At 35.7% G+C, this 24,821-nt stretch overlaps 3 protein-coding genes across 8 annotated transcripts; 2 read left to right on the top strand and 1 right to left on the bottom strand.

Annotated features, from left to right (window-relative positions):
* Positions 1–2,379: 2,379 nt before the first annotated feature.
* LOC104586441 (small ribosomal subunit protein eS25y-like) lies at positions 2,380–5,263 on the bottom strand. Its single transcript, XM_010243686.2, has 4 exons — positions 5,143–5,263; positions 4,947–5,021; positions 4,589–4,723; positions 2,380–2,700 (listed from the first exon to the last, which is right to left on the bottom strand). The coding sequence occupies exons 1-4, from the start codon at positions 5,143–5,145 to the stop codon at positions 2,587–2,589; spliced, it is 327 nt and encodes a 108-aa protein (XP_010241988.1). The 5' UTR covers positions 5,146–5,263; the 3' UTR covers positions 2,380–2,586.
* Positions 5,264–5,503: 240 nt separating this feature from the next.
* On the top strand, positions 5,504–6,269 carry EMB2184 (Ribosomal protein L31). The gene is made up of 2 exons (XM_010243685.3): positions 5,504–5,659; positions 5,757–6,269. Exons 1-2 carry the CDS (start codon positions 5,594–5,596, stop codon positions 6,096–6,098), a joined length of 408 nt encoding a protein of 135 aa, XP_010241987.1. The 5' UTR covers positions 5,504–5,593; the 3' UTR covers positions 6,099–6,269.
* Positions 6,270–8,864: 2,595 nt separating this feature from the next.
* LOC104586438 (uncharacterized) lies at positions 8,865–22,862 on the top strand. 6 transcript variants are annotated; one of them, XM_010243682.3, is made up of 12 exons: positions 8,865–9,681; positions 9,773–9,857; positions 11,650–11,780; positions 11,913–12,015; positions 12,201–12,215; positions 15,811–15,956; positions 16,115–16,310; positions 18,884–18,958; positions 21,457–21,570; positions 21,848–21,892; positions 22,175–22,273; positions 22,520–22,862. In XM_010243682.3, the coding sequence occupies exons 1-12, from the start codon at positions 9,389–9,391 to the stop codon at positions 22,805–22,807; spliced, it is 1,590 nt and encodes a 529-aa protein (XP_010241984.1). In that variant the 5' UTR covers positions 8,865–9,388; the 3' UTR covers positions 22,808–22,862. The 6 variants fall into 6 exon arrangements, with proteins under 6 accessions (XP_010241984.1, XP_088750474.1, XP_010241983.1 ...); XM_088894348.1 differs by having other exon boundaries at positions 22,427–22,862; XM_010243681.3 differs by having other exon boundaries at positions 8,946–9,681; positions 9,770–9,857.
* Positions 22,863–24,821: the final 1,959 nt, after the last annotated feature.

The following is a 24,821-nucleotide window of genomic DNA, read 5'->3' as shown; positions in this document are numbered from 1 at the left end:
TCCTCTTCAGAGGTGAAGAACACAAAAGAAAGAATTCAGCACTTCTGTGCAAATTCTTTCTTGCCGCCTCCTTCCTGTTACTGCCACATCTGTCAGTTCGTTCTCTTATCAGTAGGATCAAGATAGGATCTTGATATCAGTCTTTTGTGAAAGGGCTGATTGAAAGTAGTGCTCACGTGCCATCTAGCTGATTCTTGCGAAAGATCTGATTCTTGTGAAGAATGCTGTTAATTCTGCTCTATCCTGCACTTCGTCATATTCAGTAGGTAGTTTTTGGTTTATTTTTTGGGCGTAAACACATTCATTAGGAGATATTATTTCTTCGTATTAGGTATATCCTTTTCCTATTGTTTTTGTTCAGATCTGGTTCGGTTATTGGTTCAAGATTAATAATTAAAAAATATATTTTTCTAAAATAAAAAATGCGATTTCTAGTAAAATGGAAAGATTTTTAAAATTCGTTCATTCTATTCCACAAGATTAGGACATCCATACGATGGATATTTCATCCCTTCACTATAAGCCTATATATGAGCTTTGACCAATCAAAACCTTCCCATGAATTTTGATAAATAGGTAAATACCACCCAATTTGTTACCACTTTTTTAACAATGCTAGTCACTTGTATGTTACCTCTTTTTAGCATCATAGATTCATAGTTTAACCCTTTTACCAAACACTCGTAATCACTAATTACAATAACCAATCGTGAGTAAGCATTCAAGAGCCGATAAGCACTTTTTAATAAGCATGCAATTGCAAGGGTGGAGCAAATTATTAGATTTTACTACAAAGAGAAACTGAGCAATTGTGCAAATGCCTTGTGGCAAAAACTCGCTATACACCTTCAATCAATACAAAAGAAAACCAAGTTTTATGTAGTTTAAAACGTTGTACTTCCGTCCACAAAAAGGTAGCAAAGGTTCAAGGTATTAATAGGATGCATCCCATATCAAGTGTATTGTACCGTGTCTTTTGGTCTCCCAATACACAATTAATAAAAACTACAAAAAAAGAATATCGTATCATATAGAGTATTGTATCATATCGAAAGGACTGAAATAGAGTATATGAAGGTTTAAAATATCACAACATATCGTTCCAATAAGAAATCGATACATGGAACATCTAAAAATCATGTGTTCCATTTCTTTTCATGTGTCGGCCGATATAGGCATGTATCAGGCTGTTCCAGATCTGTATCAGTTAATACAAAATCGAAAAAGGCCAATACAAACCAAACTGTTTCGGTTCCCCTTGTTCCATTAATTTATATTTAATACCAATTTTTTTTTGATAAATGAGATTTAATACCAAATTTATTATTCCTTTATTTAAGTCTAATTTCTTCATTAATTAGTTAATTACTCCTATATTTAAGGTAAATTTCAATTTCAATTTGAATTTTAGCATCTAATTACAATTCTTTCATTAATTCTATTAATTAATGATTCTCTCATTAATTCCATTTTATTAGTATAAAACTACTAACAATAAAAAGACTTGAACCCTAATCATTAGATTATAATGCCCATAATTTTGCCACTAAACCACTCCAATTTGTTTATTGTAATTATATGCATTTTTAGTTATAAATGCTGAAATTAATTATTAAAATGTATATAATTATACAATTTAATAATTATACATTAAATCATAGTTATAAGTCAATTCTCTTTTCAACAAATACTAATTATATCTCAATATGTCACATTTTATATAAACATTAAATTATGGACTTTTACATCTAAATGACTTATTTAAAATCATATAAAACTTGTAATTATTGTTAATTATATATTTTTTTATGATTTATTTTATTTTCCTAACATATTTATACGTATCTTAATTAACACATCCCAATGCATTTCTTAAAATCATCTTTCTAATACATATTTCATTTCAGATACTTTGAATCTTAGACTATATTGGCAAAACCAAGGACAAATTTAATCTAGAGTTCAAGAGAATAATTTAAAATTTAAAACTTTAAGTATTAGTTCAAGACCCATACCCATTTAAAATTTAAAACTTCAAGTATTAGTTCAAGACCTATACCCATTTAAAATTTAAAACTTTTAAGTATTCAAGTCCTATACCCATTTATATCACCGTTACCTCTTGGCTACCATAATGGTTTATGGGATTACTACAAGTTTATAAGAGCCACTGTAGCAAACAGGAATATTGAGTGCCTAGATTCCCACAGGCCACATGTACAATTTCGCTAATAGACTATATTGGCAAAACATGGACATAAATAAAGAAAGAAAAAGAAACATCACCTCCGACCCAACAGGCATCCCTATATGGAATAAAAGAAAAAAAAATCACCGTATTACTGTCTTGATACCAAAAGACCATAAAATCCAAAACCGCACAACAAATTCTCCAACACTAGAATAAAATTACTGTCAAAATTTCCATCAATGCAACATAATCTAACAAAGGTCTAAGCACCCAAAAAAAACATTGTCTAATAAGGCGGACATTGTATTTGTCTCAACAAAAACGACAACATAAAAATTTTGGTATTAAGTTAATCATCAATATCCAGAACATATAACAGAATAAAGATGGAACACCTAGGTATTGGTTGCCCTAGTGTAAATCTGCTGACTTGCGTGGGCAGATACCATCCTAATAAGACCTCTTGCCATCAATTCCCTGATAGCCTTCCGTGCAAGTGACCCATTGATCTGAGAATGACACAAATAAATGAATGATAACTGTATACAATAGTTAAATAGAAATACATGTGGCATTAGTAGATTATGGAGAAAAGCAACATGTCTCAGTTAATTTGGGACAGAACAGATCTGTCTTTTGGTGAAACAAAACAAAAAACAGACAAATTAATACGTTATTGACCGAAAATCTTAAGGAGTTACGTTTAATCAGATATCCATTTTCCCAAAAAACGAGCTGCTTCAATATTTTCATTATTTGTTCCCCATTCAAGCTTTCTTAATATCCCAATTTAATAACAAAAGAAAAACAATTCATCCCAATAAAAGGATGAATTATGGGATACAAAATACAAATATTAGGGGGGCACAAGCATATCCATTAAAGTGACTTCTTTTTGGACAATTAATACTGATTTGAAGAGAATAATTGACAATAACAAAAATGGAACCTCTACCTCAAACTCAACCTTGGAAGATTTGAGACATAGAACATCAGTCAGCACTGTTACAGTAAAACACAGTTATGCGAAAACAGATGGTCTTCATTGTCAAAGACCCCCCCAACTTGAGTCAGCCAATTCTAGGCTCTCTCTTGCTAAAATTATCGGCATGAGCATTAGTTATTCTGGGTGTCCACTTGAATGGGCTGTTCAATATAGAGGTCGATGCTTTAGATTCTAATGAGATGCATGAAAGCCCCAATACCCATCTGTATTTAAAGCCATTCAACCAATTACAACACCAAAACATATTATATTAGCAGACAATCCATTATCAAATTGCTAAGGGAGTCTAACATTTAACACCTTTTAACAGAGAGAATTTCTGCTTGAACTCTCAGTTCGTCCAGAATACAATATACCATTGTACTTTCCCCATTCTCATCCCAAAAAACTCCTAAATAAGAAGATCGCAAGGTTGTCAACTGACCACTCATAGAAATTCATTTCAATGCCATCAAACTAATTACAATCCCACAGTCCCCTTATACTAGCAGCCAGTCTAATTGCAAGGTTGTCAACTGACCACTCATAGAAAGTCATTTCAATGCCATCAAACTATTTACAATTCCTCAGTCCCCTTATACTAGCGGCCAATCTAATTTAATTGCAAGGTTACACAAGCTTTAAGCACCCTTTTAACACAGAATTTCTGCTTTAAGGTAGTTTCCCCAATTGATCCAGGATTTACCATCACAAATTTTCCATTATTATTTTTCTGATAGGTTAAATTTTCCATTATTATCCTCACATGTCTTAACTCTACCCTGATCAAAGTGGTTCTCAAAACTGAACCGTTGACCACTTTACTGCCTTAGTGGAGCAGAATGTGGAACTGCTTGCAAACCTGTATTGATGGAGTCCACAATAAGTCCCTTGAACCCTTCTCTTGTCAAAACTCATTGAGTTGCTATTATTGTTTTCTATTTGACAAATACACCCTGATTTGTTGTCAAAAATTCTTACTCCCTTGCATATGCACTCCAAAGGACAGAGGTTCTAGTATACCTCCAAAATAGCTTAGTCTAATCTTGAATTTTCTATATTACTCGAAAGAATGGTTCATTAACCCTACAAGACGTTTGATGGAAATAGAGCAAAAACCAAGGACTCCAATAATCATATCCGACATAAACCTCCATATGTATTAACTTTCTCAGTTACTTTATCTGCTTCATGTAATGTAAATTAATTGTACCCTATACCTTGCACCATAGCAGCACAATAACATTGAAGCTACATGAACTTGGTAAAATACTAATCACAGTTATTAACTCGACCGAACAATATACAAGTCATGCACAAACTGATAACCAGAACTAATAAATCTAGAAAGTTAGATAATTAACAGAAGATAGGAAAGCATAAAAAAATTGATAGATGGAATTATGCATTACCCTCAATCTGTCCGACAGAATGGAAGGGGTGATGAGCTTGTATTTGGGTGCTTCGGAGAGAAGTTTGTCATAGGTGGCCTGATCAAACAACACCATATTGTTTACCTTCTCCTTCTGCTTTCCCTTGCTCCACTTCTGTATTAAGAAAATAGGAATAACAAATATATAAATAAACGGAGAAAGCCCAACTCTTAAACCAAGGAAATCAAACAAAAGATCTAAAACCAAATCCAGTCCCAACGACGAAAAACTGCTGCAAACCTTCCAGAAATATAAAAATTTTGGAAGATCTAAAAGATAAATAAATAAGCAGAAGAGATCATGTATAAGAGAGGTAAAGATCCAGGATTTTGTTAACCTTCTTCTTCTGTTTACCGCCTCCAGATTTAGCGGGCTTAGAAGATGGAGGGGGAGCCTTTTCCTTCTTTGGCGCCTGAAAACAAAACAACGAAGTTCGTTAGGGTCAGTTCTTTAGCCAAATCTACTGGAACCATTAAACTGGCCAGTAACAGAGTAAGACTGGCAAAATAAGGATCAGAAACGAAAGTGCCCACCATCCGATTTGAAGTTGTGAAGAGTTTCTAAGGAGGAACAGAGAGGCTCACGAAGTTTTGCCTTGAAAAACCCTAGCAATGGTTTCTCTGTGCATTTTATAGGAATTCTAGCGAGTGGCAACGCATACGTGGGGTTCAAATGGATCGGGTCTACGGTTGCCCGATATGATCATCGGGTTTGTTGCACACCGATTAGCTCATGTCCAGCCACTCGACCCGAGAAGACTGTCTCCAAAGTCCAAACAGAACAGAAGCCGGTGGTGGTGGTGGATTTGACGATTTGACGATTTGACGGAACGACCAATGGTATAATCGTGATTTTACTGAAAAGTCAGGGATAATTACGTAAGTTAAGTGGTTATCTTATTCTTCACTTCTCAAAGAACTGCTACGCCCCCGGAGAAGGATAAGACTCCTCTCCTCCCAGAAATTTTGCAGAAGAAAGGAAGAAATGGCGCTAGCTCTATCCAACACTTTCCTCCAGCGGAAACCCTCCCCTTCCGTCCTCCCCGTCAAGGTGATTGAATTCCGAGAGGAACCCAATCTGTTCCTACCTTAAACCTAGCGGTGTTTCTGTAGAAATTGACAGTGTATTTATTTGTTTGTTTGTTCAGGTGAAGAGTGGTGCGGGAACCAGCAGTGGATCCCCGCAGTGGACGTGCAGGAAGAAGGATATACACCCGGAGTTCTATGAGGACGCGAAGGTGTACTGCAACGGGGAGCTTGTTATGACAACCGGTGGTACCCAGAAGGAGTATGTGGTGGACGTATGGTCTGGCAACAATCCTTTCTATTTGGGCAACCGCTCGGCCATGGTCGTCGATGCCGATCAGGTCGAGAAGTTCCGTAAAAGGTTCGGCGAGCTCTCCCAAATCATGGAGATTCCGGTGCTCAAGTATGGTGAGATCGTCCTCCCCAGCAAGCGCAAGGCTGCTGGCAAAGGCAAGAAGAAATAGAGAAGTTCAAATTATTTTTTGCCCTACCTGGCCCTTTCTTTTTTTGAAATTTGGGGTTTTCCTCCGTTTCCTGTTCCATACCTCACCCTTGTTTCATATCTACTTGTTTAAGTATCACTATTGTTATTAGTTAATGTGCTGATTAAATCAATGGGTGATTCTGTGCTGGTATTTCCTGCCTCGGAACTTATTGACAGTGGTAGAATTAGGTCCAGCTTTGTATGAGGGAAAAAAGGTGACATCCACCAATCTTTTTAGTTCTTCCAGCTGAAGTTTTATCAGTTTGATATTTATACAGGAGATGAATGATGCCCGATCTTGTTCCTCTCAGCTCATTTCTAAGATTGTTTAGTCATTTATAAAATTTAGAAGAGGACTCATCATCTGAAACCCCTTCACAACTGCTGTGGTGCTTCTACAAGCGTTTAAGAAGGAAGCAAAGAAATCAAAAGTTCTAATTGGGGCGAAAGGGTGTGTGAGCAGTCATGGTCTAAATTCTCAATGTGATCTACATTTGCACATTACCTTGATCACAGCCAAAACCTATCTCTTCCATGGTCTTTTGCTTCTCCAATTCATTCTTACATCTTTAATGGCTTCTTGTATTTGAATTATTAGTGAGGAAGACAGAACTCATAGATCTAAATTTATACAGTGGCCTAAGAAGGGTTCTGCCATTCTAATTTCAAATTGGTATCAGAGGGGAATTCTCCTGTCAATACAGGGTAGACTTGATGTTAAGTGGATTCTGCTTTAAAGTTGAGCATACCTGCAGGGGACCAGCAGTTTTGTGCCTATTAGAACCAACTTGAGGATTTTGCAGTGCTGTTCTGAATGTTTAGGAACCTTGTCCAATTTTTCCAGGAACATTCACCCTTTGTTTCATGGATCCTCAAGGTATAACCTCTCAAGAAGGTGAAAACTCTTTCTCTCTCCCCACACCTCTCACCAACCAGATGAAATTATTTGGAAATTATCTCCAAGTCTGTGTGGTGGAGTTTTAGATGCAGATGCATGGCTGACTTATTAACATTTGACTCTTCATTTGACATTGCTTTGTTGTATCTTTTATCCTATGTATAACATAAGCCTGCATTTAGATAGAAACCCTCTGATTTAATAAAAGGTTCTTGGCTACATGATCTAAGTATCCCTGGGTCTGCTTCCACTGGCCATATCTACCCTCAGTCCCATGATTTATTGAAAAGTTGCTTGAAAAATAAGCTTAGCTTGGATATGTACCAGGAGCTTTGGGCCTGAAACTGGCTTCCTAAAAAGAAAATGTGGAGAATAGAGGACCACCTGGTGCTGGAGGGCTTTTGATCTATTTGCATAAAATTGTTAGCTTTGAGTCTACCATCATTCTTTTCTAGTTTTCCATTGTTGATATGCAAGATTTGTGGGGGATGAGGTTTCCAACGGCTCCCAGTTGAGAACTTGAGATGGCAATTGATCGGAACTTGGTGATGAAAGGGTTAATTTTAACCCTATGAGACATGCCAAATTAATTGTTGGGCTATACAGCCAAGAATCCATTGAGACCAACAAAAACAAAAAAAAAGAGTTGAATAAAAATCAATCCAGTTGCCTTTCTTGTTACGTGAAAGTGTTGATACGGAATTTTGGATTGCAAAAGCAAGAATCAAGCCAATGTGCTTATAATCTTTTTTTGGTTAATTCAAAATAAAAATAAAAATGGTTATCCCAGCATGGAAAGAAACCCTGAATGGGTTGTAGGTGGATTGTAGAATTGGATGCATCAATCAACTATAAAATATGTACGTAGAATCCAATCCAAATCTTTACTACAATCTGATTCTGGACAAAATCATTCTGGTGCTATCTCAGGTCTCCAAAATCCTTACGATTCATGTTGTGTTCTGACCGGGCAGTTCAAAATTCAAATTGCTGTTATAACCCTAGGAAAACTTGGCCCCGCCTCGATTCATCATCATCATGACTGAGCGGTTAAAACTTAAAAAGCAAAGAAGGGTTTGCTGTAATCCTTTTCTAACACGAACTCGGGGTGATGAACTTGATGGTTACGTGGTTCCTGGCATTTATTGAAATGTCCAATTCTTGTTTGTCACAACGCTCTAATGTTTTTTGAAATGAAATGCTTATGTGACATGTTTTATAGGGTATTAATATGAGGTGGAAAGTAAAAAATGTTTAAACCGATGTTTAACTAAACAAGAAAAACAATAAATATTTAAAATAGATATTTTCAAATAAATGCATATTGAATGTTTTGTGGGACCTATTGATGGGCTGGCTGGCCCGACTTGTTTTATATCGGGTTTGAACATAATTTTAGGCTGGTGGATTTGGGTTTGAAATTTCTCAAATAAGTTGCAGCCAATAATATTAAGGCCCATTTGCTTCACATAAATAAGGGTTTTGAATAGGAATGGCAATGAGGTAGCGCATGGATGGGGAGCCACTCCCTAGCAGGGACAAGGTTATCCCCATCTCCATCTCCACAGATAGGGGTTTGGAATATACATGTCGGATCGGATAGGGGTGATCCAGATTCGATCTGATTTCTGATCGGGTCATATTATCCGATCCAAATTCGATCCCCTACCGTGAACAAGTCCTGCCGTCCTGGCGTTATCTTATTGGTTACAAACTACACAGCCCCTTAAACATTCATCACATTCAGCTAAAAGATCTGACGGTCTTAAACCGGTAACGCCTGCAACGTATTTAGTCAAGTCAACTGCAAGTCTGCAATTTAAATCGATTAATGGATCGGACCCTGTTGTGGTCTCCATCTAGTCTAGGGCTTTTCATGTACCTGTTCAACTCTCAATTACATATCTTGTCTTTGGTAGAAAATCTCTCGACGATTATTATTAGAGCCGAAGCGGCAAAAATATAGGGTTCGGTGAAAACCCACTTCTTCGGCGACATAGTCGGGTCTCACGGTCTCCTCCAAAATTCATCGTCACCGGCGACGGTCACGGAATTCGGCAGTCACACACACATGGCTAAGTCGCTAACCAGTAAGGCAGTAACCACTAAACCCCTCCCTGGCTACCGTCAATTGAAATCTGAATGACACGTGGGTATATAAACTATCCCGCTTTCATGGGTTTCTTTCATTTCATTGGATAAAAGGAGGAAACCCTGCATTTTAGACGGAGTAAAAGCAAATTCGGAAGGGAACGGAACAGGAATTCAGGGAAGGCTATAAACATAACAAAAGAACAGCGGCCATTCTTATTCCATCGGCTTCCGCTTGCACCTGAATTGAGAGAGATTGGGACAAGAGGAAGTGGAGAGACATGAGCGCCACAGCGGGATCACACTCCCTGGCGTTCAGGGTGATGCGCCTCTGCAGGCCGTCATTCCACGTCGAAAATCCCCTCCAGCTCGACCCTCTCGATCTCCTTACAGGAGAAGACATCTTCGATGACCCCAGTGCCGCCTCTCATCTCCCTCGCCTCTTCAGTCGCAGCAAAGCCAGCACTAACAAATCTGGCGAAGCCGATCTCACCTATCGCAACCGCTTTGAGCTCCAGAATCCCACTGATGCCATGGGCATCCCAGGCTTCCTCGTCCTCCCCCAATCCTTTGGGTCTCTCTCTCTCTCTCTCTCTCTCTCTCGTTTCTTGTTGATCAATCTAATTAAGTTCTGAAGATTATGTCTCCATAATTTGTATCAGCAGAGCAATTTATCTCGGGGAGACCTTCTGCAGCTATATCAGCATCAATAACAGTTCTAATTTCGAAGTCAAGGACGTTATGATTAAGGTGACTATGCCTCTTCATAACAGATCAAAACAAGATAGTATTTTTTTTTCGTGTTTCTTTCTCCCACAATTTGGTAGTAGATAAGTTGCCGATTTTAGTTTCTGTTTGTTGATTGTAAATTGTAATAATAATACTCACCATTTTAAAGAAGCAATGGCACTATATGTAATTGCTCAACAAGCTGCTTAATCTAAGTTCGATGTTTAATGTATAAGTTACATTACCATGATGATGGTGATGATGAGAGAGGTTAAAGGATTTAAGATTTAGTAAGAAGTCTTCGGTAAAGGAACTGGAAGATAAGTAAGGCATGAGATTTTTTATTGGAATTTTTTTATCAATAATTTTTTTATTGGAATGATCAAGTGATGAATCGAAGGAGCTGTCTGAGAAATAATTAGTATGGGAACTAGACCCTAATGGTTTGTTCTTGGCTATATCTTTCTATGACATGCTAATTGGGGTGAGGAGAGATGCTCTATACCATTGTGGTGGATTTGGTCCCCACCTATCTCATCAAAGTGTGTTTCTTCATTTGGACGGTCCACCTCATCAAGATCCTAATAATTCATCTTCTCATATCGAGGGAATGGGGTTTAAAGAGTAAATGCTATTTTTGTGGTTTGTTACCAGAATCAGTGTCTCATCTTTTCCATTGCAAATTTTATATCTAAGCTATGGACCAATTTGTCAAGTTATTTGGATGATATAGTTTCATACCAAGGGGAAGGGACCTAGGATGTTAAATTGGGCCATGGCTGGTGGAAGGTTTCAGCAAATAGAGCTGCATCTTCTGGAATTTGACACAGTTTGCTGTTTGTTTGTGTATATGGAGGGAGATAAACTACAGAATTTCGGAGGGAAAAGATGTTAAGATAGGTTATCAGCAAGCTAGAACTCACCATATCTTTTTGGCATCAATTTCATCAGATTTTAGTAGATTTAACTTTTTTTCTATTTTGTAACAATTGGGAGAGTGCCATTTCTATTATCAACATGAGGGTTAGTTGTATATGGTGTATATGGGCTGAAAGCATATAATTGTATCTAGCTGTATGGGTTTTTTGCATTTAACACACTACTTGTACATTTTACATGCAAAATATAAAAGGGAAAAAGAAAGGAGAGAAAACATGCAAACTTCTCTGTCCTTCTTCTTGCCTTTAATAGAAGGGCTGCTGCAGAACCTTAAGGGCATGCTCGGTCTGGTTATTTTGGTTCTTTTTCCCTTATCAAGCCTTTTCTTTTCATAAATAATAGAAGTCAAGATACAAGGGAACTCCACAAGATACACTCTTACCCATAAGCCAATTAGTGTCAGGAGGAGGGGTTCTGTTTAAGGATGGTGGTTAACCAGGAAAAGGGTACAAATAACAACAGAATCTGTTTACATTTCAACCATGTCCCAAGTCACTAAGCCCTACATTGACAAGAAAGAGATTAAAGATGTAGGTTTTATCCAGTTTTTTACGACCGGATTTGGCCTTGCATTTAATCATTCTTGGACAGTTCATCTTGTTGGTGTGGTTTGTACTTTTGAGAGTTGTTTGTATTCTTTTGCTCAAGTAAGCAACTGTCTTATTTATTTGCAGAGTGACAGGAGATGCCCTTGTAAGTTTGTTAGCCATTTAGTTAGTGTCTATGCTTAAATATACACAAAGCAGGGGTTTTACGATATCATATCAATAAAATATTTATTATCTTTATTTGATTTGTTTAAATTCCAACAGTAATATTATTTTCATTCGAATAACTATGATTCTATGCTTTAAATGTCTGTGACTAAATGCAGGCAGAAATTCAAACAGAGAGGCAGCGTATACTGTTATTGGATACTTCAAAATCACCTGTTGAATCAATACGCTCAGGGGGGCGGTATGATTTCATTGTGGAACATGATGTCAAGGAGCTTGGGGCTCATACGTAAGTCTTGTATGGGAATGGATGATTAAAATCTTCCACTGTTTTATACATCTATTTTATTTTTTATCAGCAATATACATCTATTTTATTTATCTACAAATTGATTATGCTATCTCTGCATGCAATCTTTAGGCTGGTTTGCACTGCTCTATACAATGATAATGATGGTGAGCGCAAATATCTTCCACAATTTTTCAAGTTCATTGTGGCAAACCCACTTTCTGTCAGAACAAAGGTACCACCCTTGAGTTTTTATGGCTTGCTGCTAATCTGGTACATATTGGACTAACCAATAATTGATTCCTGAAAAAAAAAACAGATACTTGAAAGTTTGTTTTTAAACATTCTGTTATGTGTCCATCTATTATCATTCCTTGTGTGAGTTCTCCCATTTAATGATACAAAGTTTTCATTGTGCAGGTTCGTACTGTCAAGGTAGGTCCTTGCTGGTTCATTGAGTGTAAGTACCAATGGGTATTATACACACACATCACCTGCTTTATAAGAGCTTTTGCACATATACTATTACTGGACACCATATTCAGTGTATTTCATGAATTGAATTTGGGAGAGTGAGTCATGCCTTATTCCAAGAATAGAAACTAAATAAACAGCATATGTTTTACTTGATAGATTAGAAGGGATAAGAAACAACTGAGTTGAGCAGTTGCACTTGAAATTGCATATAAGCCAATAAGTAAGTTCACGTCTTCTGGTCATAAAACTAATTGATCTTTTTTTTCAGTATGAAAATTTCTGCTAATTAATCTTAAAACAAATACAGGTATAGGATTTTTTTTCTTTACATTTATATTTAGAAGTAGAAAAATAAGAGGATCAATGTCTAGAATATGTTAGACTGTGTGGACCAAACTATGTAGACAAGATCAGCTTGAGTATATTTTATTTCTAAGTTGTCATGTCGATTGTGTATAGATAACATGATCATTATTTCATGTATTGGATGTTTAGATATGCTTCAAATGAAGATCACAGATCCTTGGTTGGGGACTGAATAACCAACCAGATATCTTGAAAACATTCCATGCCCTCCCTCAAAACCACTTTTACCTTGATACATGGCATCAATGCCAGGGATTCAGATGTCCACATTGTCTGGCATGATAACCTAAAAAATTTGTGTCATGGGAACATGCCAATAAAATAAATGTTAAGTTACGAAAAAAAAAAAAAAATTCAATGTACTCCAGGAAGATAAAGAAAACATTAAAATTATGTTGGCTCCTTACTGTGTGTCTGCACATGATACCATGTTTATGAATGCGAAGTACTGAGATGCCTTCATTATGATTCTACAAGTATCATGCCCAGTGCCAAGTGTTGGCATGGCTAGACCCATTAATTTCCAAATGTCCTGGTAACACTGATTGAAACTTTCTCTTCTCGATTATTTTTAGATCAATCTTTCTCTTCTCGATTTTGGTGTTAGAAATTTAGCAAAATAACTAAAGGTCTCTCTCTCTCTCTCTCTCCATGCACAGACACACACATACACATACACATACGCAATACGTCTTGTGTGTATCTTGCAAGCATTGTGTTTCCCCTCTGCAAACTTTCTTTTGCCTCTGTAAATACTTTTAAACATTTAACCCACAAACTACCTCATCGGTCGATAATTATTATAAGCATATTTTCAGTGGTTGAAGTGCCAGTTGGCATTACCTAAGTAACATCCAACTTTGTTTATGCACTTCAGTGGTTGAAGTGCCAGTTGGCTAAAGATCTGCCTCGGTGACCTATCTGGGGTGCTCCATCTGGAAGGTAATCATGGAAGTCTTCCCTCTGATAAATAGGGGTCTTTCGGTTAAGCTGGGAAATGGACAGAGGGTAAAGTTTTGGAAGGATGTTTGGTGCAATAGCAGATCTTTAGCTGAATTGTTTCCTCAGTTGTACCAGATTGCAGAGAATCAAGATGGCTTGGTGGCTGACTGCTGTGAGATCCGAGACAACATCCGAGTTTGGTGCCCTTCTTCTAGAAGAAACTTTCAGGATTGGGAGCTGGACCTTGTTTCTAATTTGTTGGAATTGTTTTCCAACCAGAACCTTGTGGAAGAAGATACCTGGAACTGGAATTGGAGTAATGATGGTGTATTCTCTGTTAACTCCTTTGCCAGGTACCTAGTAAGTGGTTCTCAAGCTGAGTTTCCTGCTGAAAAAGTCTGGAGTCAGGTTGTCCCTTCAAAGATAAGTGCTTTACTCTGGGCCATGGCATTGAACAAGTGTCTCACCAAAAAGAATCTGGTGAGAGGAATCATGCTCCATGATCTGTCCTGTGTGTTTTGTAATCAAGTGGAAGAAGATAGTAACCACCTATTTCTGCACTGTTCTGTCTCCACTACAATCTGGAACCACCTCTTGTCCCTCTGGCATCTCCATTGGGCTATGCCAGCGACTGTGTGCGACCTACCATGGTGCTGGGATCAAAGAGGTCTGTCCAAGGTAGCAAAAAGTGTATGGTCCTCTATCCCTGCTGCAGTAATCAATAACATTTGGGTGGAAAGAAACAGCAGAATCTTCAAGAATTAAGCATAGTGGAGTGGATCAATTAATCTCCTTTACTTTTGGGAAGTTAGTCTCTTGGACTGCTGCTGTGAAAAGGGGTTCAATAAAGGGTCTTGGGAGCCCAGCTGATGGCTGATGATATCTTGTAATGTATTCTTGGTTTTAGGCCCCAGTTATGTTGAGGGGCCAATTGTATTCTGTATTCTGGTTCTCTTTAATAATATTTACCTTACCTTTTTCAAAAAAAAACTTTGTTTATGTGCTTCTCTCCATCCATTGAGTTGGTGGGAGGCTACTTAACCTAGTCTTTAGAGAAGAATCAAGTTGGAGAAGCCAGCGTAGAAAGCCAATCCAATATACAATCAAATGGATGCACCTTTTGACTACTCTCTCGGGTGCGCCATCCAAACTCACTGTGATGGATGAATGCAGAAAGAACAATTCTATCTCAGCATAGTGAGGCAGCCCAGGTGCCTGCTGTGTATTTCTTTAGCCTTGACTTAGCTGGCACCAAAGATAAGGTTGTTGAGGATTAGCACTTTAGATGCATGGAGAGATCATCAAACAAAAGAAAAGGAAAATGGCAATGAAATATTTATTCAAAATTTGTTACATTTATTTTACAACCTTTTGACAAATTAGCACTTGGACACGTTCATAAAATTTTCTGACAAAACTACTTCTAGGACAATTTCCTACCAAATAAGTTCTAAAACCAAGGAGCTATTTAGTACTTGGTAGCATTCTATAATCTAGATTCTATCAAAAGTTAGATTCTAGTGAGAATCTCAGGCAATTGTTTCATATTCTATACAGATTCTATGATCAGTCCTAGAATCCACCAAGAAGGATCAATCTTAGAAATTGAAATTATATGTATTTAACAGATTGGATATTCTAAAGGCTCCAGATTTTAGAATGTTTTTCCAAGTGCCCCTCATGTCTAGGTTCAAGCTCTAGCATATAAATGCCAAAATCTGTTACTGAGAGTCAATGGTCTTGCAAAAAGTAGTGGCTCTAGGCTTGGCTGCAGTATCAGAATATTAATGCAGTTGTTTGTCCTGGCCTTGGTTCTTTATTTTGAGCCACATCTTCTCCTTTGTCCCCTTTAATTAATTAATTAATTTATTTATTTTTGGTTCCAAGTTTTCATTTTGTTCTTAATTTAAAAACGTTGAGAGGTAAAGCCTCAGAAATCAATTGATCAGGTATAAAGCTCAAAAGGCAAGACTATGTTATAAAGTTTTTTGTTTTTATTTGAATCAAAGTCCAACTTGGCAACTGAATTTTGGTACAATTACTCTTCCAGTCCAATCATGTCAAAGTTTAATAATTGATGGGCCTAATTCATTGGTTTATGTCCCTTCTGTCTTGGATTATGATTATTGCATAGATAGTTCAATTGTGTGGATGCTATCTGGATGTTTAATCCTAGAAAATTAAATCTAGTGCTGCCATATATCCTAATCCATCTTTCTTAAGATAGTTGTGATCTCCTTCCCAGGACAATACATTTTTGGAAGCCTGCATTGAAAACCATACAAAATCAAACCTTTACATGGATCAAGTTGATTTTGAGCCAGCTCAGAACTGGAGCACAACAATATTGAAAGCTGATGAGCACTATTCAGAGATCAATTGTCAAACCAGGTGGCACAGATGTTTCTTTTTTTTTTGGATTTACTTGCAGATTTCACTTAAAGTGTGGCTGGGATATGCTTTTCTTTATTATCCTTGTGATTATTTGATTATACATAAAATTGATATAAATATCTTCTTGTCAATCTTCCAATTATATCAATTGACAGAGAGATATTTAAGCCACCCATTCTCATTAGATCTGGGGGAGGAATTTACAATTATCTCTATCAGTTGAGGATGTCCTCGCATGGATCTGAACAAGTGAAAGTTGAGGGAAGTAATATCCTTGGTAAGTTTCAAATTACATGGCGTGCCAATTTGGGTGAACCTGGGAGGCTACAAACACAACATATTCTTGGCAGTGTAAGTTCATATTCTTTTTCTATATTGAAATGGTACTTCATTCTTTATGGAATTATAACATATAATGATGCTGTTTTTGAGGAATAAGTTCTTTTCTTTTTCATTTTTTTCTTTCCTCTTTTGGATATGGTTTCATGGACTTACATTTTATATACAACATTCCATTTATAGATATTTTTCTTTGTTTTCATTGGATGTGGATGTGCATTTTATTTGTCATCTTCCAGTTCTACTTGGATACATGTCAGTGTTTTTCTTGAACCAGTATATAAAAAATTTGAACCTGCAGTTATCACAACTACGAGAACATATTAGAACATTGGCAAGTCCCTGGGCTCATTCTTTTTAGGAGGGGAGAATTTTGCTAGGAAATCTTTTGAAGCCTTTGAAAGGAAGAGGAAGGAGGTTGGGAAGAGTTTGGAGAGGTTGAAGATTAATTGAACTTTGTTGGAGCCTATTTGCTTCTAATGTATTATTGCAAGTTTGGTTTCATTTGAGCTTCTTCTGCTGAAGTCTGTTTTAGTTTGGGTGGGAGTTTTTCTGGTGTGTTTGTGGGGTGTTATCTTTTACACCTGTTGCTTGGTTGTATTCATTTTTTTTTCCTTTTACCTATAAAAAAATGTGGTTCCTGAAAAGTTCACACCTAGATTCTAGGTATTTTAATAAACCTCTAGGTGTAAGCTAATAGATTTGGCACTCATGATCTGACTCTGAAGGTTTGAGAAAGATAGCCATGGAAGCAATGTCAATGGTTGGTTGCAGGGGGGGGGGGATGAGGAGAGAGAATATGGGGCTCTCTCCCATAATGGGTCTATTGAGGATATTTGGGTGTATTGAATGTATTGGTGTTGGGTCCCCATATGGGTATGGCCTATGGGGCCTTTATTTATAATGTCTTTGGGCCTCATACATTCTAAATTTTTCTTATATTTGGGTTTTTACCTGTTTTTACCCTTCAATTGATATTCTAGAATGTTCTAACACTCGGGTTCATGCCAGGTCAACCGAGTTAATATACTTTTATAAATTCCACTGTCTTACACTAGGCACAACCCCCTCAATACTTCTTGCATTACAAGAGGAACCTAGACTTCTCTTATCAAACACATTATAATATGTAGTACTCGTCTTTATTACTTACCAAGTATGCTATTACTTACTACTAAATAATATATGCTAAATTTTGAGGCTTCCATTTTTAATTGACACTCCATTTCGTTTTTTCTGATTATTTTTTTTAACTGTTAATTTCTTGCTAACTATTTTAACAATATTCAAGAGAAAAAAGCCTGGCAAATTAATATTAAAGAAAGAGATAAGTAAAAAAGTTAGAAAAAAGAAGAAATAAAAGCAATATGTCATTGAGGTTTAGTTTGGGAACAGTGCAAATACAAATATGTACAGTGCAAAACCTTGAATATGGTGTTTCTAAATCTTAATTTGTACTGTACATATTTGTATTTACACTTTTACACTCTTCCCAGACTGAACCTAACAAACAATTAAACATCCTGCCCATGTTGCTTGGTGTTTTTAATCCCCATGTCATTAACTTCTTTTTTCTTCAAAGAAGACCAAACTTCTATTCTCTTCTTTCTCCAACCAATAAGCCAAAATGCCATTTTACTAAGGAAAACAAACAAAAAAGAAACAAGCAGCAATATAGTTCTGATTGATTCCAATTTTATAAGAGTATGTTGTGACCTTTTTTTTTTTAATTTTAATGACATTACTACATATTACATTGCTTTTTTTCTTTCCTTTCTAAGCATTTCTACCTCTTATTTTTGTTTTTATTTATTTATATTATTTTATTTAAAACTATTTCTATACCAGACTTTATAAAATCATTGATTTTAAATTTTCTATGGAGGCATTTTAACATTTTTGTTTTAGTGGAATACGAAAAATGATTTTTAGATTTGTGTAGAAACATCAACTAAGTGAATCACTGAAATTGTTATTGCTATCTAAAATTGTCAGTGTATATATATATATATATATATATGTATATATATATACATATCTTTTTCATAAATTTATGTAATCCTTATTGGCCTTTGTTACAACTTAAAAGTATATTAGTACTGTTTTTTTGATGAAAAAAGTATATTAGTACTGTTTATTCATGAATGAGATATTTCCACTATGCAATACGACACATCCTTATGGCACCAGCTTAGCACAAATTAAAGTGAAATGTTCAGAGACAGAGACCAATAAAAAGCCCTCTTTAATTATATGGAAGTGAATGCCCTTACATATCCTTACTAGTTACCATAATGTTAGTAGGATCAGGTAGTTATTCATATTTGTGCAAGACTTCTTCCACCTGTGAATGAAAGGATTTTTCTATAAGAGATCCCTCATGGTCTTGTACACCGCTAAAATGATGTAGTTGTAATTGGAATTATATCTCTATGCATTTACTCTTATTTTCCATATATAATATGTATGCATGTATTTACATATGTATGTATTTATTTCTCTTCTCCATCTTTCATGCATGTAAGCCATATCTTGTGTTCATTGGAGGTTCACATCTCAAAAAGATTAATTTGTTCCTTTTGTAGCCAATTTCGCACAAAGAGATCGAATTACAGCTTGTGGAGGTTCCATCCAAAACCATCTCAGGGATGCCCTTTTTGGTAATACTTCACTCCATAGACAATTTTTGGGTTATAATGAGATATGAGTTTACAACCTAATTAACTTGAGACTTCAATACACATCATGTTTTCTTTCAATAACTTGTAGGATGCAGATAAACATGCACCTCTGGAATCTCAGTTGCAGGTTTAGGACATCTCTCCGGACCATAAATTGGGCCACATGTGAGCTACTTGGAGCTCCCGAAATGCCCAAGATCCCTAGATTGGATTACTTAAGGGTTGGACTGCATGGGTCCTTTTTTTTTTTAATTTTTTTGAAATAATGATGAGTTTTCGTGGTTAAGGTTGATTGTGCAGCCCTATCACTTTTTTGTTTTTTCACATTTTTAGGTATTTTAGAATATATATATATATATATATTATTTCAGTTTTAGAATTAATCCTTGTGCAAGTCATATTGTGAATGAGATTTTTTTAATTTCTTTTGAGCACTTCTTGTTTGCTTAACTTATCCAAAATATGAATGCATATTTCCAAGGTTTGGACAATGTCTTTTTTTCTTATTTTTTGTTATCTGAAATTCTGAAATTTCCAAATTTACATCTAAAATTTTGTTTTCTAATTTCTCCTTAACTATTTTCATCATATTACCATGGGTATTGTTGTGCTCACGGGGTTACTTGAAGTGGATCATAATGTGACTTTTCTGATGCCTTCATTTTAAGGGTTTTTAATTATTTGATACTATAATTATAAGATTTCCACTTTATCTTTGAATCAATATAATGGTCCGTCTATTTACTCCCAGTTAAAGGGTCATCATGAATATATGCCCATTTTACACAAATTAACTGACATTATTTAGGTCTAGATACAGATATATAATTTTGTTAATTTGATGGTTAAGAATCATATGATCAAAGGGTGTCTGTAGGGTGGCAGTTGGATAAGTTTGGGACTTTGGGTGGATTAGAAGTGGATTGAGATACAAGCCACCCATTACATTTATCCTAATCAGGAGTAGCCTAACCCACACCCCCTCTGAACTCACACCTAACCAGCACCCACCCAAACCTTACTATTAAAGAACTAGCAAATGTGGATGTGCTTTGAACATGGAAATTTTAGATATGATGATGATGATAATATGTCTAATTTTTTTCGTACAACTTTTTATATTCCTATGTGTACAAAGGTAATGCTCATTTCTCGCATTTATTTTTGTTTAATAATGATGATTGATGAATATATAATATTATAGATGTGCCCAAATATTTTCTTCAAAACTCCTGTATTTTTTATAATTTTTTGTGCCTTTATTTTTTTTTAATTCTTATTATTTAATTATGACATCAAGGGTAACATATTTGACCTGAAAGGGTGAACTGTGTTGACCCACCACCAAACAGTAAAACAATTCCATTTTTGGGTTGGTTTTAGATTTTGTATTTCATTTCCATTATCAATAAAAACAGTTACTGTTTATCACATTTATTTTTCTTGAATATGATTGATATAAAATATTAGAAATGTGTCCAAAACTCCAAATTGTTCTACATACTTTTATATTTATTTCTATTTTAAAAATTTTACTATTTAAGTATAACATCATGGATTGACCCGTTTGAAGTAGATGGTTGAATTGGTTACTTGCCACCTAGATGGAAGAAAGGTTTTGTTTTTTGCGTTGGTTTTAAAAAGCATGGATTTTATATTGTTAAAAGTAATGGATATAGATCTAATTAGTAGAACTTATTGGTGAGAAATAATAACTTAAATATGGGATTCAGTGAGAGAGAATGGGAGTAGATACCTTAAATATGAGACTTAATGAGGGGGAATAGAGTGCGGTGAAAAGTAGTAGTTCAAATTACATTTTCTGCATTTACAATTATAGAGGGACCAAATTCAAAAATAGGGTATTTTAGTCAAAAAGAAAAGTTTCACTAGCTCGTTCCTACTTTTAATTGTAGTTCAGATATAGATATAGACTTAACATGTTATTTGGTAATAATTTCTTCACCCCTTTGGATTGCCTAACTTAGTGGAGAGCAAGATTGGGACTCATCCTGTCCCTGCCTGTATAACTGGGTTCCAATGGTTATTTTACATGGGCACAGCTTGGTTAAGGTGTCCGGAACTTACTCTCAAAATTTATATCTGTCCAACACAGGTACATCAATCCGCATCATAATCCATTTTGAAGTGCCCATGCAATATAGCCTAAAGGGTACTTGTTACCCAACCCAACAAATTTAAATTCCACTCATTAGGTGAATCAACCTTTGGTGAACATGCCAAGTGAAAACCCAAAGCAGACACTTATTTAATGAGTGGGTTGAATGGGTTGATTAGAAATTGCCACATGAGACATGTCATGAAAGTTGTGTATCCCATCATTAACACAAAATTGTATAGAAGAAATATTTGCCTCTTTTGCTTTTTAATCTTGAATTACTAGACCCTATAGTCACTTTTCTAGAGTAACAAGTAATTAGCATGACTTGAAAGTTGATCTAATGTGTCTTTTGCAGATACACTTGAAACTCATAAACCAGACAGACAAGGAAATGGGGCCTTTTGAAGTTTGGATGTCCGGAGGCAATTCCCATGAGAAATCTATTACTGTTAATGGACTTCAGAAATTGGTAAGACTTTAATCACCAAGTTATACGACCTATATGCTATCAAGTCAAGCATAGAACCTATTTCAGCAGTTGAATGGTCACAATTGCTGAATGTAATATCATTTGAATTTTTATAGGTTTACATGGTTCTTTAGATGTAGTGTATGACAAGATGAGGTAGTAGATACAACCTCAGACTGCATTTATACAAAGCGATCTTTTCTTCTGCCCTCTAAAACTTGTATGCACTAAAATCTTGTTTTGGCATGTGATTTTTGACATCGGCATCTATGTGCAGGTTCTACCAAAGGTGGAGGCATCTGGATCGACAGATTTCAACCTGGTGAGGAGCTACAACTAGTTTTAACATTCTAAACCAGTAGTTGGGAGTTGGAATTTGGAGTTTTTCTTAAGTTACTACTGATAAAAAATTAGTGTTAATGTCTTTTTGAAGGGGATAAACAAAGACATGTTTTTCTATGCTTGTAGCTTGGGGCTATTGGATACTTAGAGCGTTGAGTGCATTTGTTGGGTGCTTACATTGCATGCATGTCTATGTGCGTAGAGAACATTGTTAAATAGGTTTTTGTGTGCTTCTTGTTAAGATCTTTTCTCTTTATTGCAGAACCTGATTGCCACTAGACTTGGGGTTCAGAAAATCACAGGAATTACAGTGTTTGACGTAAGAGACAAGAAAACATACGATCCTTTACCAGATCTGGAGGTTAGTGGTCTGTAGCAATTTTGTTAGTCCATTGTTTTCTGACATACAGGTTTCCAAAAACAGGAGGATTGAATGCCTTTCTGATCCTTGAATATGAAAGTGGCAACAAGTATTGTTCTAACAAATTGTTTGACCATGGACTTCATGTTGCAGATATTTGTTGATGCAGATTGATTTATTGATGCATTTGCTTCTCAGCTTTCGAAGTATTGGTCTGTAGAGGCCATAATTCTCCTCCTTTTTCAGGGATTGTGGGGTTATTATCCGGGAGATCCACTAGAGAATCGATTCCTTCTCGTTGCAGGAAGGAATGCTCCATGCTCAGATAATGCATCATCCACGCTCTTTGCAAGTGGTTCTTTCATTGATCACAAGATCCGCTGGGACTTGACCTGTAGAACGATACCTGCGCTTTGGCAGTTCACGGCTTTCATTTCTTACGTTGTTAACTTGGGTCATCGTGTGGTTTTAGATTTTGGACTTCACTTCCCCACTGTAAGAAGAGCACAGTCATCATGTTCTGGTAATACTTAAGAAATCTTTACAATGAAATCATTTCTAGTAGGATTTCTCTTTCTTATACACAAAAGTCGTTTCACTGGTAAACCTGTATTAACAATAATACACACGCTATGCACCTGATAGCCATTTCGTATTAGGATACTCGATGGTTAGATACTCTTTTCTAGCAAGATAACAATAATCATTATTTCAACAAAATAGTTACAGAATATGAGAAATATTATCATCGACTGAGTCAAATTGTTCAAAGCTACATATGGAAGTCAACAATCCAAAACATCAAAGACGACTATTACCATCTGACAATCAGGTTTACTCATCATCATCATCATAAACCCTTGTCCCAACTATTGGCTACATGAATCCTGTTCACCACTAAGACAATCAGGATGCATGTGCATGATCAAAGCTTTAGCACCTTCCTTTATCTCGATTAGGGACTGCAGTGTAAGACTCTGCGTGCTGGGCCGCCCTTGATCTGATTTCAGATGGTCCTCATGTCCCACTTTTTTTATGACATGAAAGGACCACCACTATTGCTTGATTTGAGAACCCATTTATCCATTTGTTGAATCTCAAACATGGAGTTGTCAGAAGACTCTATAACCGATCCAACTCATACTTTGGCTTTGGGAAAGACATTTGCAACACTTCACAAGTGTTGTAGTTTTTATGGTTTTACAAGGGCACAATAACCTTTAGACTTAGGTCTGAAAATGAAGAATGATATGCATATTTTTGCCTAGCCTAAGAAGGTAGGTTGGGCCCTTAGATGGAAAGGTCTACTATGGATCTGTTACAGATAATGTTCTAATTTTACACCCATAGGATAGTCATGACTTAAGGGGTGCAAATGGATACGATCTGAGACCCAATTTTATTTGGTCGAATTTGGATTATCCCTGTTTGGATCTTCGAATCGGATCGGATAATATGATTCGATCAGAAATCGGATCGGATTTGGATCACCCTTATCCGATCTGAGAAGATCTGATCCGATGTATATTATATATTTATAATAATACATATATATGTTATTTATTTATTTATAAATATATTTTTATACTAGATTTTTATAAATTTGTTATATTATTTATTTTTTTATAAAAAAACATGTATGTATATGATGAAAATAATTAAAAATACTTATATTTTTGTTTTTACTTTATTTAAATTAGTATATTTTATTTTTATTTTAATAATTTATTAATTTTTAAAGAAAACAAGTTGGATCGGATCAAATCTGAAGACACGACTTACCGATAGGGTTCAAATTTATTGGGATATGCATGGATAGAGTAGAAAAATTAGGATAGTACGAATACATGGGAAAACTCAAATAAATCCTAAAAATACATTATAACAATAAGGTATATAAACATAAAAATCACATACTTCAATAATTTTATATAAAGTAGGAACTACTAGGACATTCAGAACAAGTCACAGATGCAATTTTTATCTTAATTTTTTAAAAAATAAATATAATTATTGTTTATATTTATAATATATAAATTTTAATAATCCATTGTTTTTTAATTTTGCTAATAAGTATGAGCAAAGAAGAGAAACTATAAGTTAGAATATTGAACTCAAATAATTATGACAAGTAATTGAAGCATGGTCTTGTGGTAGGTTTATTGCTACCCAACTTTTTTTTTTTTATCATAAGTTTCCTCCCAACCTAGATACTTGGGTTTTGCCTGCCAAAAAAAGGCCTCCTAAATATTTGGTTCAAATCTCCTTGTTTGTGGACGTTTTGGGAGTTCAAGTAGTGAATTGGAATGTTTAGAAATTCAGGTACCAAGGTGAGAATAGGCTCAAAATACAGGGCACTGGTCTGCGATTTACACTAGAAGTTAAATTGGGTTGATGAAGTGAGAGAAATATAATGGGAACTGAATTAGCTCTATACAGTATCAACCATTTCACCTGTACTGCGTGCCACTAAACTACAAAATCAATATATATGAGTCTGGATCTCCTGCCCAAAAGAATTATGCCCACGTCTACCCACATAACGTCA

This window comes from Nelumbo nucifera, chromosome 1 (assembly GCF_055504915.1).
Source record: "Nelumbo nucifera cultivar China Antique chromosome 1, China Antique-T2T, whole genome shotgun sequence".
Classification (NCBI taxonomy): domain Eukaryota; kingdom Viridiplantae; phylum Streptophyta; class Magnoliopsida; order Proteales; family Nelumbonaceae; genus Nelumbo; species Nelumbo nucifera.
This window is presented reverse-complemented; position numbering and strand designations above follow the sequence as displayed.

Bases quoted from the DNA above. Each gene is read 5' to 3' on its own strand.
- LOC104586438 (XM_010243681.3), top strand. From the start codon at position 9,389: ATGAGCGCCACAGCGGGATCACACTCCCTGGCGTTCAGGGTGATGCGC. The intron at 11,781-11,912 runs GTAAGTCTTGTA...TGCAATCTTTAG, and splicing joins AAGGAGCTTGGGGCTCATAC to GCTGGTTTGCACTGCTCTAT. The intron at 21,571-21,847 runs GTAAGACTTTAA...ATCTATGTGCAG, and splicing joins TTAATGGACTTCAGAAATTG to GTTCTACCAAAGGTGGAGGC.
- EMB2184 (XM_010243685.3), top strand. From the start codon at position 5,594: ATGGCGCTAGCTCTATCCAACACTTTCCTCCAGCGGAAACCCTCCCCT. The intron at 5,660-5,756 runs GTGATTGAATTC...TTGTTTGTTCAG, and splicing joins CTTCCGTCCTCCCCGTCAAG to GTGAAGAGTGGTGCGGGAAC.
- LOC104586441 (XM_010243686.2), bottom strand. The intron at 4,724-4,946 runs GTTAACAAAATC...TTCTTAATACAG, and splicing joins GCGGTAAACAGAAGAAGAAG to AAGTGGAGCAAGGGAAAGCA. The intron at 2,701-4,588 runs GTAATGCATAAT...TGTCATTCTCAG, and splicing joins TTCTGTCGGACAGATTGAGG to ATCAATGGGTCACTTGCACG.